The sequence below is a fragment of the Macaca thibetana genome, chromosome 7, assembly GCF_024542745.1.
Source record: "Macaca thibetana thibetana isolate TM-01 chromosome 7, ASM2454274v1, whole genome shotgun sequence".
NCBI lineage: Eukaryota > Metazoa > Chordata > Mammalia > Primates > Cercopithecidae > Macaca > Macaca thibetana.
Genome location: NC_065584.1, coordinates 124,100,356 through 124,115,533, shown reverse-complemented (window position 1 = coordinate 124,115,533; position 15,178 = coordinate 124,100,356). Strand labels below are relative to the sequence as shown.

The 15,178-nt window shown below is 39.6% G+C and overlaps 1 protein-coding gene across 4 annotated transcripts in view; it reads left to right on the top strand.

The window, feature by feature from the left end:
* The window catches only part of FSIP1 (fibrous sheath interacting protein 1), a 194,984-nt gene that overhangs the window by 55,277 nt on the left and 124,529 nt on the right, over positions 1–15,178 (top strand). For 3 of the 4 annotated variants that reach the window (XM_050800148.1, XM_050800146.1, XM_050800145.1), the window contains exons 9-10: positions 2,754–2,912; positions 14,282–14,419. In XM_050800148.1, the coding sequence (XP_050656105.1) occupies positions 2,754–2,912; positions 14,282–14,419 (297 nt within the window). The remainder of the gene's footprint in view (positions 1–2,753; positions 2,913–14,281; positions 14,420–15,178) is intronic. The other variant, XM_050800147.1, reaches the window with a different exon arrangement.

The following is a 15,178-nucleotide window of genomic DNA, read 5'->3' as shown; positions in this document are numbered from 1 at the left end:
TCCTCCCACCTCAGCCTCCTGAGTATCTGGGACTACAGGTGCGCATCACCACATCTGGCTAATTTAAAAAATTTTTTTGTAAAGATGAGGTTTTGTCATGTTGCCCAGGCTGGTATTGAACTCCTGGGCGCAAGCCATACACCTGCCTTGGCCTCCCAAAGTGCTGGAATTATAGGCATGAGCCACTGCACCTGGCCTGCATGCATGTGTCTTTATGGTAGAATGATTTCTATTCCTTTGGGTATATACCCATTAATGAGATTGCTGGGTTGAATGGTACTTGTGTTTTAAGTTCTTTGAGAAATTGCCACACTGCTTTCCACAATAGCTGAACTAATTTACATTCCTACCAGCAGCATATAGGTGTTTTTCTCTGTAGCTTTGCCAGTATCTGTGATTTTTTTGACTTTTTAGTAATGGTCTTTCTGACTGGTGTGAGATGGAATCTCATTGTGGTTTGATTTGCATTTTTCAAATGATTAGTGATGTTGAGCATTTTTTTCATATGCTTGTTGGCTATGTATGTGTTTTCTTTAGAAAATTGTCTGTCTGTGTCTTTTGCTTACTTTTTAATCGGGTTATTTGTTCTTTGCTTATTAATTTGCTTAAGTTCCTTATAGATTCTGGATATTAGACCTTTGTTGAATGCATAGTTTGCAAATATTTTCTCCCATTCTGTAATTGTGTTTACTCTATTGATAGTTTCTTTTGCTATGCAGAAGCTCTTTAATTAGGTCCTATTTGTCAATTTTTGTTTTTGTTGCAATTGCTTTTGGCATCTTCATTATGAAATCCTTGATGGGGATTATGTCCACAATGGTATTTCCTAGGTTATCTTCCAAGGGTTTTATAGATTTAGGTTTTACTTAATTTTTGTATATGGTGTAAGGAAGAATTCTGGTTTCAATATTCTGCATATGGCTAGCCAGTTATGCCAGCAGTGTTTATTGAACAGGGAGTCCTTTTCCCCATTGTTTGTTTTTGTCAACTTTGTTGCACATCAGATGGTTATATGTGTGTGGTTTTATTTCTGGGCTTTCTCTTCTGTTCCATTGGTCTCTGTGTCTGTTTTTGTACTAGTACTATGCTCTCTTGGTGACTGTAGCCTTGTAATATAGTTTGAAGTTAGGTAACGTGATGCGTCCTTTGTTCTTTTTGCCTAGGATTGGCTTGGCTATCCAGGCTCTTTTTTGGTTTCATATGAATTTTAAAATAGCTTTTTCTAATTTTGTTAAAAAGATCATTGGTAGTTTTTAGAATAGCATTGAATCTGTAAATTGCTTTGGGCAATATGGCCATTTTAGCAATACTGATTCTTCCTATCCATGAGCATGGAATATTTTTCCACTTGTTTGTGTCATCTCTGGTTTCTTTGAGCACTGCTTTTTAATTCTCATTGTAGAGGTCTTTCACCTCCCTGGTTAGCTGTATTCCTAGGTATTTTGTTCTTTTTACGGCTCTTGTGAATGGAATTGCGTTCTTGATTTGGCTCTCAGCTTGGATGTTGTTGGTGTATAGAAATGTTGTTGGTTTTTGTACATTGATTTTGTATCCTGAAACTTTGCTGAAATTGTTTGTCAAATATAGGAGCTTTTGGTCAGAGACTGTGGGTTTTTAGGTATAGAATCATGTCGTCTGCAAACAGAGATAGTTGAACTTCTTCTCTTTCTATTTGAATGCCTTTTATTTTTTTCTCTTTCTTGATTACTCTGATTAGGACTTCCAGTATTATGTTGAATAGGAGTGGTGACAGTGGGCATCCGTGTCTTGAGGAACTTGTTCTTCATCCTTGATCTTTATGTCTCCCTGTACTGTTCCACAAAATTACCTCCAGGTTCTGTAAATTCTACTTCCTGTATATCTCTGGATTCTGTTCTGTGTTCCCAGAAAACATTCCTTAGTTCAGTCTTTCAGCACTTTTGTTCTAGATTATAACTATTGCTTCTTAACTGGGCTTTCTGCCTCCACTCTTGCTCTCAGTAGTTCCAGTTTTAAAATACAGACCTGATCATGGTGTTTCCTTGATTAAGGTCCTGTTTTCTCCAGCCCTTTCCTGCCCACAGAGGTTAGTTGATCCTCTCTGGTTCCCATGGTGCCCAGGGCTTACCAGCACTCTTCATACCTTGTTAAAATTGTTGCTGCCAAGAAATTGAGAACTCCTCGAGGGCAGAACCTTGTGATATTCTTATCGAATCACCAGTGCCTAGCATAATATATATGTTCAGTAGGCGTTTAGTATGAGATTTTTGAATGAATGTAATGAATGGGTTTTATGAGTTAATATGGAACAAATATTAGTTGAATGAAAGATGATCAGTTACGTTTGTGAAACCAAAGCAACTGATTTTATAGACCCTGTGTTACTTTTAAGGAACAGAGTTTGAAAATACCATGTTCCATTACAGGGTAAACCTGCTTTCTTCCTACTTAACATGTCACAAAACATTTTTTGAATGTAGATAAATGAGAATGTCATGAGAACCAGACTGTGAAACTAAGAGATTTGTTCCACAGGGGAAACCCCCATCAAAATATTAGGAGATACTTTATGCAGGCTGGCAGATAACAAAACCAGAAACGATTTCATATTATTCTTTTACTAACCCAATGTTAATTCTGTTTGTGTGTGTGTGTTTGTGCATGTGTGTGTGTGTGTTTGTGTGAAGTCCTGGGCATTGTTGTAGCCCCCTGAAAGGTATATTTTGGCAAAAATATAGCCTGGGAATGACCTGGTGACCCTTGTTTCCTCTTAGGGTGATCAGTCTGGCTGGGTGGTCCCAGTAAAAGGATATGCACTGGCAGTCACCCAGCATCAGCAGCTTGCTGAAATTGATATAAAACTCCAGGAACTCTCTGCAGCCTCCCCAGCAATTTCCAGCTTTTCTCCAAGACTTGAAAATCAGAATAATCAGGTATTTGAAGAACCCGTAGACTGTTCAAGTTAATGTGCGCTAAAGCTAGTTCACATAATTTTACAATCTGGTTGTTAACCAGTTGCTTTTTCCAGTGATCATAGTTTCCTAACAGTGTGTATATTCCTTCGATTACTTCCACTTTCTACTCACTTTTCTTTCATTTGGGTAATTTTCTGGGATGGGGTCACTGAGGAAATATTTATTTTAATATTATTGTATCTGTATGATTTAAGCTAAATCTCGATCATGATCAAGAGTGAGGGGAGGGAATAAAGCTGATATGGCACTCATGAGTCCTTTGAGAGCCTTATTTTTCTTTATTCCTCTGGCACTAGGTGTTAGCAGTGGCAGCCTTTTACTCCGCCACATTCTTTTCGCTCGTTTAATTTAACATCAAGCAGTGAAACTCATTATGTTGACTTCTTTCCTATGAGAGTTTTGAAATGAATTGTTTCTTCTCTCAGTAGTTCCCTCAAATATTCTTTTACAAAGCAGATGTGGTGGTTCATGCCTGTAATCCCAGCACTTTGGGAGACCAAGGTGGGTGGATCACCTGAGATCAGGAGTTCAAGACCAGCCTGGCCAACATGCAACATGATGAAACCCTATCTCTACTAAAAATACAAAAATTAGCTGGGTGTGGTGGTGCATGCTTGTAATCCCAGCTACTCGAGAGACTGAGGCAGGAGAATCACTTGAACCCGGGAGGCGGGAGGTTGCAGTGAGTTGAGATTGTGTCACTGTGCTCCAGCCTGGGCAACACAACGAGATTCCCTGTCAAAAAAAAAAAAAAAAAAAAAAAAAAAAAAAAAAAATCTGGTAGAAGGTGTGGCATATCAGAAAAGTAAATTTCTCCCCCACCCCTATATTTTAGTACTTCATGGAATCTGGTTTGGTTTGGGTGGTAGACTGAGGAGAAAATTTCTGATTGCATAAGAGATTAATAACTCTGTAGCAGCTTTGTGAAAGTTTTCACCAGATCATTTTCTCTACAATCGTAGATGGCTGTGATCTTTGTAGAACATCCAAAGATTTAAATATCAGTAGCCTATAGGTAATCCTTCTGATTTATAGTAAGCACCTTCTCTAAGCTGTCAGTTGAAGGTTAGGGATCTAGCTTCATGCCAGTTGAAGCAACCTGAGGGGAAAGGAGCAGTAGGAAGGTGTTCCAAGGAAACAGTTTTGTAACTGGTTGTATTTCTAAAGGACAGAACAGCTGCTTCTGATCCTTTAAACTGCAGTAGTGGTGCTGTTGTTCCCACTATCGATTTGAAATTCTGCAGTGGGATGAAAATATTTGGAAAACAGAGATAATTGGAATCTTTGTCCTCACTTGAATGTGTCCCAGGACTTTGTTTTTTATTTTATTTTATTTTATTTTATTTTATTTTATTTTATTTTATTTTAAGATGGAGTCTTGCTCTGTCACCAGGCTGGAGTGCAGTGGTACAATCTCAGCTCACTGCAACCTCCACGTCCCAGGTTCAAGCGATTCTCCTGCCTCAGCCTCCCGAGTAGCTGGGACTACAGGTGCCCGCCACCACGCCCGGCTAATTTTTGTATTTTTAGTAGAGATGGGGTTTCACCATGTTGGTCAGGATGGTCTCTGTCTCCTGACCTCGTGATCCACCTGCCTTGGCCTCCCAAAGTGCTGGGATTACAGGCGTGAGCCACCGTGCCTGGCCATATCTCAGGAATTTGACATGAGTTAGGCTAGTTTATTTATGTTACTGAATTCTATTTTTCAAAAAGGAGGAACCCTACATAGAATAATAAAATGTTTCAGAGATACTCTTTGTTCTTTTCATGTTTCAGTTTATTTTTGTTGTTGTTGTTAGATTTCAAGGGTAGCTGAAATCTCAGAGCTGAACTATGGTCTTAAATGTGTTTTTCATGAAATGTGAAAAAATGTGTTTTTCATGACTGTCAAATGAAGTGAAGTCTGTGAAGTCCGAGGCACTGATAGAGCCATCCAAAAGGTGCATTTTTGGCAAAAATATAGCACGGGAATGACCTGGTGACCCTTGTTTCCTCCTCTTCTTGAAAGAGACAGAGAATTCAGAGCTTTGTTGGGCCATTAGGATTTCAAATAAAAAGCATGAATATGGTCCCATTTTCTCATCATCAACAAAATCACATTTTCAGAGTTCACATTTATGGTTCAGATAAGATATTTTAAAAATAATGAAAGGGAAAACCAGTACATTACATTTTTGTTACATACTGAGATTATGTGTTTTTATGTGAAACAACATATATTTGGAAAGAAAAGGGAAAACAACATTTTGGGATTCCCATTGGATGTAGAAACAAAAATGTAGTTGTTAAAAAGAAATAATTTATGCTTTTTGCATGTAAAAGAAAAAAGAATATCTTTTGAGCTTTTGTTCAATTTCCCTTTGGCATTTCTTCATTTCTAACTAAAACCAGCATTGCACATTGAATTTTCAAAGCAAAAATGCTAACATGGCAAAGTATTTTAAGGATATTATTTTTGGATTGGACTACTTTTTGTATAAGTACACGTATCTTGAATAAACCCTGTGTATCTGTGTAGTTGATGAATGAGTTCCAATCAATTGCTAATCCACAAATATTCATAGTTCATATTCACTGTAACTCTTCTGCAAACCATTAACTCACCAGTAATTTTTCTACGTCCTCCTTAAGAATTTCTTTTAAGTGGAATATAAATTTCTGTTTTTGAACAATTGATTCAACACATACTGAGTGCTCCTGGATATAAGGAATTGTAGAGAACTTAAAGGTGAATCAGGCAAATAAAATACTTTGGAATCAGAAAGTCTCACTTCAGCCTGGGCACAGTGGCTCACGCCTGTAATCCCAGCATTTAGGGAGGCCGAGGTGGGCGAATCACGAGGTCAGGAGATCAAGAGCATCCTGGCTAACACGGTTAAACCCCGTCTGTACTAAAAATACAAAAGAAAATTAGCTAGGTGTGGTGGCGGGCACCTATAGTTCCAGGTACTCGGGAGGCTGAGGCAGCAGAATGGTGTGAACCTGGGAGGCAGAGCTTGCAGTGAGCCGAGATTGTGCCACTGTGCTCCAGCCTGAGCGACAGAGCAAGACTCCGTCCCAAAAAAAGAAAAATAAAAGAAAAAAAAAGATGGAAATTATCTGCACATGTATGCATATGTAACAAATCTGCACGTTGTGCACCTGTACCCTAGAACTTAAAGTATAATTAAAAAAAAAAGTCTCACCTCAAATTTAGCTCTAACATTTACTAGTTCTGTGGACTTGGGCACTAATTAGAAGCTCTCTAAACCTTGTTTTCCTTGTTTATAAAATAATAGTAATTTCTTTAGGGTTCTTGTAAAGAGTAGCTGAGTTAATATACATAAAGTGTTTAGCACAGTGACACAGAACTCAGCGAATTATATTATTATAAGTGACATAAAGAATGTATTTCTTTTCTTTTTTTTTTTTTTTGAGACGGAGTCTTGCTCTGTTGCCCAGGCTGGAGTGCAGTGGCCGGATCTCAGCTCACTGCAAGCTCCGCCTCCCGGGTTCACGCCATTCTCCTGCCTCAGCCTCCCGAGTAGCTGGGACTACAGGCGCCCACCACCTCGCCCGGCTAGATTTTTGTATTTTTTAGTAGAGACGGGGTTTCACCGTGTTAGCCAGGATGGTCTTGATCTCCTGACCTCGTGATCCGCCCGTCTCGGCCTCCCAAAGTGCTGGGATTACAGGCTTGAGCCACCGCGCCCGGCCAAGAATGTATTTCTTTATGGGAGGTATTGAGTATATGTAGAAAACTGTGGACAAGACAGCACAGGCAAGTGCCATAGAAAGCTTTTTTTTCTTCAAGAGACAAGGTCTCGCTCTGTCACCCAGACTGGAAGTACAGTGGTGCAATCATGGCTTGCTGCAGCCTTCACCTCCCGGGCCCAAGTGATCCTCCAACCTCACCCTCCCCAGAAGCTGGAACTACAGGTGCACGCCATCACACCAGCTATTTTTTTTTTTTATTTTTTGTAGAGATGTGGTCTCACTGTGTTGCCTAGGCTGGTCTTGAACTCCTGGCCTCAAGAGATTCACCTGCCTCAACCTCCCAAAATGCTGGGATTACAGGCGTGAGCCACCGTGCCCAGGCTCATAGAAGGCTATAAGTAAAGTGCTGTGGTGGTTCAGAGGGGAGGGAGAGAGCACATCCAAGGAATATCCAGAAAGTCTATTTCCATAAGTGAGGGGCAGGAGGAGGAAGAGGAACTAGGGAAGGAGGCAGAGGGACCAGAGACACAGAAGAAGACCACCATTGTGTATCACGAGGCTGAAAACTGGTGGCTTACAGCAGCGGTCCCCAACCATTTTGGCATCAGGGACTGGTTTCATGGAAGACAGTTCTTCCACGGACCCAGGGAGAGGGATGGGTTCGGGATGATTTAAACATGTTACATTTATTGTGTACTTTATTTCTATTATTATTACATTGTAATATATAACAAAATAATTATACAACTTACCATAATGTAGACTCAGTGGGAGCTCTGAGCTTGTTTTCCTGCGACTAGATGGTTCCATCCAGGGGTGATGGGAAACAGTGACAGATCATCAGGTATTAGATTCTCATAAGGAGTGTGCAGCCTAGATCCCTTGCATGTGCAGTTCATGATAGGGTTCACACTACTGTGAGAATCTGATGCCGCTGCTGATCTAACAGGAGGCAGAGCTCAGGTGGTGAGGCGAGTGAGGGGAGTGGCTGCAAATACAAATGAAGCTTTACTTGTGCCTGCCACTGACCTCCTGCTCTGGGGCCCGATTTCTAACAAGCCACCTACCAGAGCTGTCCATGGTCTGGGGGTCAGGAACTCCTGACCTACAGGAGAAATTAATCTCCCAGATGGGCCTCCTTTTGCTTACAAAGTGTTTAAAGATTTTTCTTAGTCAACATTTAAAAAATTAGGTGAATTCCTATAAAAATCCAAATTTCTAGTTCTCTCTTGAAAAATTCAAATTAGAAAATATGTCAGCATTAGACCTAAATTCTTGCTTGGCAATTACTGGATTGAGCTGAATAGCAACTGCTCTTTCTATGGGGCACAGATTCTCCAGTTTGCTGCAGTATCCACCACTTTATATTGCATGGCAGGCCCTGAGGCCCACTTCACGCATTTATGTTGCTTGTCCAGCCTTTGCAGAGATCATCAGTACATTTTTGAATGCCTGCTTATTTCGTGGGAGATACTGTAGTGGCTGATGTAGTGTCCAGACTAGTATGAAGCTTGATCTCTGACCTCAAGGTAGCTTGTAGGATACCAGAGGATGTGATGTAAGCATAGAACAAGTTGTGGAGTGACTGTGCAGTGAAACAGGAACCACCACCAGATGGGCACTGATCGGATGAAAAGTACGGAAAGTGTATGCTGCGGGAGCGCGGGGAAAGGAAGGGTTATTTGATGAAGGCATGATATTTTAAAGATTCCTTTGAAGATTTATTTTTGTTGGTCAAGAAAACAGTTTTCTGAACAAGCTGAAACATAGACTTTCTGACTTATCTGTGTATGGTAACTATAAGGTAGTAAGTTGGTATCCACATAGATTTAAGATGATAAATGTGGTTGGGTCAATGTGGTTGAGTTAGAATAGTTTGAGGAACTCTAGGAATGTGGCTCAGAGATGAAGGAGGTGTTGGTCTTTGTGAAAAGGGCAGATAAGAAGTCTTCTTCTCTTTACGGGCTCGCTGATTGTGATGTTCTCATATAGATGCTCTGGCCCAGCACTTAACTTTATGGCAATGTTTTAAAAGCGGCATTTGGCTTTTACGCATCTGATTTCCTTAGCATAAAACAAAGCATGTGGTCACAGTCAAAAGAAAGAATGGCATATTACTGCTCTTTCTGTAATGTGAATAATATGTGGTTGCAGTTTTTACATCTGCTTTTTATTTTCATTTTGTCTTAGCAAGAGAACTAATTGAAGCAATTTTTTCTTAAGATCTGTGGTTTAACTGTGCATACTTTTCTGTATCCATCTCCTAACCCTCAACAAATCAGTTCGTTCTTTCCATGTATTGTAAATCCCATCATAAAACTGAGTGATGTTCTATAATTTAGTTACCATACTTCTTATTTGTAGATGTATTAGATTCCAGTTCTCTCCAGAAATATCTAAGATATAGGAGTTATGTAAGCATTCAGTTTCTTAAATCCTTAGCAACTGGATTCAATAATAACTTCTATTCCATTTGGCTCTTATATACAAGTACAGTTTATTCATCTCTCATGAAATCAGTTTTACTAAATCTAGAATTCCAGTTCACCATTAGATTTTTTTTTCTGATTGGGGAGGGCCTCAGAAATGGCTCTCCTTGACAGGCGGCATCACTGTGTTCTTAAACTAACTAGTTTAATTGAATATAAAGGTCCTCCTTAATTTGATTTATTTTCTTATTCTTAAAATATTGATTCAGTTGTACACAATTTGGTAAGCTCCAGAAAAAATTAGCAAGCATTTGATTGAGGAAAATTGTAGTTTATATTGATCTCCTTTCTTGCCAAGATCATGCTATTATTGCTGACAGCAACAATTAATTTTTTTTTGGTCTCTTCCTGTCTCAATATTAGCTGAAGTTGAGGAAATACGACCATTGTTTGACATGTAATTCTGAAAGATGTTTTATTATTGGGTCCAGGGATTTGTATAGTTCCAGTAATGGCCATGGACTCCACTTGACCCCAGATGTACTTAAAGTGTTGGTTGAGGGCAGGAATTTAGGATTTTTTAAATGTATGCTAGTTACAGGCACAGAAATCTTATTGACCATCTGTTCGTTTCCAAAACCCATAGAAGCCACAGGAGCATGGATTTATGGGTTTGAGGAACAAACAAGAAGTTACTTCAGAGCTCTTTACCTCCAGTGCCAATCTGTTAGATCTCCAGTTAAATCTGGGAAACTACCCTTGCCACCTCCATTTTACAGATTACTGTGAAGCTTATATTTCTTTGCTTCCCTCTGTTAAGCTTCTGATGTAGTCAAGGTTTCCTTCATTTTATGGCATTATTCCAAGGTGATAAAAACAATCTGCCTGAAATATCTTTTTCTCTACTTTTGGTACTGCCAGGCACACGATCCATCTGATGACAGGAAATAGCAGGAGCCTATGGAAATGTATAGCATTAGCTTGAAAACATAGGCCAAACTGGCTTTATTTAGACAGGTTTGTATTTTGCCAATCCTTAACGCATGCCTTATTTGCATATCAAATAACTTACGAAGCTGTGGGTAATTTCCTCTGTTTTTGACTTTTGAAAATGAGTTTATTTTGCTTCAAAGATCCCTTTTGGCCTACTCAACACCACACATACTTTTTCTAAGGATAAACTCAGAATCTCTTGGCAAGCAATTAGTCAAATCAACAAGTATCTATTGATCTTGGCCTCAGGGACAGTTCCCTTCTTGTGGCATATCGAGTACAGCTTTTATTGAATTCTCCATAAAAGCATTCCTGTATGACTCAGAAACACAGAAATGATATGTCGGTCAGAGAATCTGATTAAACATTTCTACTATGAGAAATCAAGATACTTCCTGATGATTACAAGGACAGACAGTCCTGGTTGGCACTTTGTTGTGAGAAAAGGATCTTTCCTGGCACCACAGAGCTTTTTGAGTTTGCAGCTGGGCAATTTCTGTCAGCATCAGTGGCTACCTTTCCTTGCCCCCTCTTGGCCTCTGCTTTCATCATACAATATTTTTCAAATATTTGAACTATACGGTTATGCTATTGGAGGCCATGACTGAAGAAAGCTGTTGTATATCCTTTGGGTCTAATTGTAGAGAATTACAGACTCATAAGCTATTAGAAGGGGAAATAACTTTCTCAGAAGTAATTGAGACCCAGAAAGAGGAGGTGACTTCCTTAAAAGTACACAGCTGATTGTTCCTGCAGAACTGAAGCTAGAATCCAGCCTTCGGGTCTATACCTCTCAGGTATGGAGAGTCACATTGTCAGAACAGAACAAAAATGGCCTTGGTAGAAAAATTTGTTAAAAATAAAAAATTAGTGGCTCACGTCTGTAATCCCAGCACTTTGAGAGGCTGAGGCAGGAGGATCCCTTGAGCCCAGCAGTTCAAAATCAGGCTGGGCAACATAGTGACATCCATTCCTTCTTCATACACAAAAAATCAGCCAGGCAAGGTGGTGTGCGCCTGTAGTCCCAGCCACTTGAGAGGCTGAGGTGAGAGGATCGCTTGAGCCTGGGAGGACGAGGCTGCAGTGAGACGTGACTGCACCACTGCACTCCAGCCTGGCTGGCAGAATAAGACCGTGTCTCAAAAAAAAAAAGGCCTGTCTGCTTATGAAATTGATACATGTTTATTGTAGGAAATTCAGGAACTACAAAAACAAGAAAAATAAGATTAAATAATCAGGATTTTTACCAAGTTAATTATTGTTAAATTTCCTTCCAGTCTATTTCTCTCTACACACACACACACTCACACACACACTCTATATATCAGTTAGAGTTTTTGACAAGAAACAAAAGGAATACCTAGCTTGTATTTTGAAGATAATTATATGAAGGGACTATTTATATAGCTTTAAAGGAGCTAACAGTGGATGTTGGGACACCAAGAGACTAGCCACAGTGGACAGGGGGAAGAAAAAGTGTGTGGGAGCTCAGCAAGAGCTGGAGCTGGGGGAGAAGAACTGGCCATCTGAAGTTGTAATAATAGAGGACATGAGCAAAGGGTTAGCCAACCCCAGCCCCCTCAGCATGAGCATTTGAGCTGTAGTTAGTTTCCTAACTCTGTTTCCTTGGCAGTCTGAGAAAAGTTGGAATGCCAAATACGTTAGGAGGCAACTTTGCTTATGCTTAAAATGATCCCTGGATTGGGAGAATTATAAAGACCTGATGGAGAAGCCATATTTTGGGCATCTCTCACTGCAGTGATTCTTGTGGCTGGGCACATTTCTTGCTGGGTCCCTGGACTCAGTGTGCCTGTGGGGGCATTTCAAGATATAATGGCTCCTGTAGGATAGGCGGATTTTAAGACAGGCAGCTTATAGCTGTTTTGCTCTTTATACCTATATTGTTTTGGCATGGACTGTAGCAAACACTCCCATTGAAAAGGGATACCTGATACTGCCCTGCTGTGTTTCCTGTTTTATATCCTTCTGAGTAGAGTGGCTCTAAGTGTGTCCTCTGTTAGTCTTTGAGCATGAACATGCAGTTGAATCTAAGAAAACTCAGCACATCTCAGGGATACATCACTGCCCAAACTGTGATGCAAAAGTACGGGGGGAAGGGGAAAAATACCCCAAGCTCTCTCTCCTTCTGTCCTCTACTCTCCTAGAACTCCTCTCCTTACTTTGACTAAACCTAACCGGAAGATGGAGCTCCAGGAGAAACGCTCTGATGGTCCCAGCTGTGGCAGGTACTCACCAGAGTTTATCATACTTCTATTGATGGACACCTGGGCTGTTTTCAGTTTTTAGCTGCCATGAACATTTGTGTACAAGGCTATAGTTACATATTTTAATTTCTCTTTGATAAATTCATAGGAGTTGAATTTTTGGGTCACAGGATCGACAAACATTTAACTTTTTAAGAAATGGCCTGTTTTGGCATGGTGGCTCACAATTGTAATCCCAGCACTTTGAGAGGCCAAGGCGGGTGGATCACAAGGTCAAGAGATCGAGACCATCCTGGCCAACATGGTGAAACCCTGTCTCTACTAAAAATACAAAACTTAGCCGGGCATGGTGGCACATGCTTGTAATCTCAGTTACTCAGGAGGCTGAGGAAGGAGAATCTCTTGAACCCAGGAAGCAGAGGTTGCAGTGAGTGGGGATTGTGCCACTGCACTCCAGCCTGGCAACACAGCGAGACTCCATCTCAAAAAAAAAAAGAAAGGGCCTGTTTTTCAAAGTGGTTGTACCATTGTATAGTCCTGCAAACAATGTAAGAGAGTCCCTCTTGTTTCACACATTTCCAGCATTTGGTGTTCAGTTTTTCATCTGGGCCATGCTAGTGGTTATGTAGTAGTGTCTCGTTGTGGTTTAATTGAATTTCCCCAATGACTAATGATGTGGAGGAGGTTTTCATGTTCTTATTTGTCATGCACACAGCTTTTATGAAGTATCTGTGCAAGTCTTTATAGAATTTGATTGTCATTTGATTGATTGTTATTGTCTATTTGATTATTTTTATTATCGAGTTGTAGGAGTTCCTTATGTGTTCTGGATACAAGTCCTCTGTCAGATATGTGTGTTATGATCATTGTCTCTCAGTTAGTGGTTTATTCATTTTCTCAATGGTGGCTTTGATTAAGCAACATTTAAAAATGTTGTTAAGTCCAACTTATAATTTATTTCTTTTTGTTCCTTCTCTTTGCTTGCCCTAAGATTTAGAAAAAATCCTAGTTGTAGATTATTAAAATAATTTCAATTTAAAAATGAAATCCAGGGTGCTTTTCAGATTACCATGTGTCCTACTTCATAGCAGGTGTGTCTTCATAAAAGTTTATAAAATGCTGACTGCTTAGCATTGCAAAGAGACCTTGATACCATTTTTTCCAAACTCCTCCCTAACATTAGATTTCCTTTAAAAAATATTTCTGATAATAATTCAGCCTCTAGATGTATATTAGACTGTTCTCTCACTGCTATAAAGAAATACCTGAGAATGAATAATTTATAAAGAAAAGAGGTTTAATTGGCTCACGGTTCTGCAGGCTGTACAAGAGGCATAGCAGCTTCTGCTTTTGGGGAAGCCTCAGGAAACTTACAATCATGGCAGAAGGTGAAGGGGAAGCAGGCACTTCTTACATGGCCAGAGCAAGAGGAAGAGAGAGAGAAGAGGGAGGTGATACACACTTCTAAACAACCAGACCTCGTGGTAACTCACTCACTCACAATCACGAAAACAGCACTGAGGGTATGGTGCTAACCCATTCATGAGAACTCCACCCCCATGACCCAGTCACCTCCCACCAGGCGCCACCTCCAACGCTGGGGATTACAATTTGACATGAGATTTGGTAGGGACACAGAGCCAAACCATATCAGGATGCTTCTAGAGATTGAAAGCTACCAGAAGTGAGAAATGAAGCCAAATATAAAATAATCACTTCTTGAAATTGACACACTCTTTTAATAATTTGCTAAGTAGAATGTATGCAATAAAAATTGGGTTCCTTTCCTGCTTTTTGTATGTACAATTGGACCTTTACCTCCTAAAATGGAAAGACTTTAAAGCATTATAAAATATTGTTTTGAAGGGAAGAAATATTGTTCGAGAAGCAAAGCTAACCCTCAAGGCTCAGTTGCTTTGAGGTTGGTATGTGACAGCACATTTCCAGCCTGGAAATGATGTTTTTTTTTTTTTTTCTTAATTAGGAACCTGACCTTGATGGTGAAAAAAATATGGAAGTAAGTCCAGGAGAAAAGGTACTCAGGAACACCAAAGAGCAACGGGATCTGCGTATTCGGCTGAGAGAGATTGATGAAAAGCTGAGAATGATGAAGGAAAATGTGGTAAGTCTTTCTTTTTTTTAAATTAACTTTTTGTTAGACAAAAATAGAGTTGGGGTCTCTCTATGTTGCCCAGGCTGGTCTCGAACTCCTGGGCTCAAGTGACCTGCCCCACTCAGCCTCCCAAAGTGCTAGGATTCCAGGTGTGGGCCACCACACCTGACCATCTCTCTTATTTAAAGATGGTATAACCAAAACTTGTACCAAAAAAGGTTTCAGTCTCTTTTGACTATTTTATGACTCTTCTCATGTGTTAAATCAGCCATGTGAATTTGTCAGTCACAATGTGAATAAAAGCTAAACATATAATTCATAGGACTTTGATATTATTCTGAATTTAAGCAATTTATATAATATAAAACATTAATTTAAATAACATAAAGCATATTCTGACTTCAGATAGTGTGTAAGATACTTCGGATAGTGTGTAAGATACTATCTGAAGTCAGAATAATTATCCTTAATCCTAATATTCTGACAGTGACACAAATACTCATTTTTTTGTGGAAAAATTTGGTAGTTCTCCCTAAAATCATCCTTCTGTTTTGAACTTATAGCTTAAATTCTCTCACTTTTTGTTTGTAATTACTAATATATTATTAGTAATTAATGAATTTTAATGCATTCCAAGTCTTTCTTGGCCTACTTCATGTTTTTCTTGCTCAACATGAAGACATGTCATTACTGATGAGTGAAAACTCTTAGAGCAACCCAGTTGTGAGCTGGTTGATACTCTGAACCTGTTAGAAATGCTCTATCGTA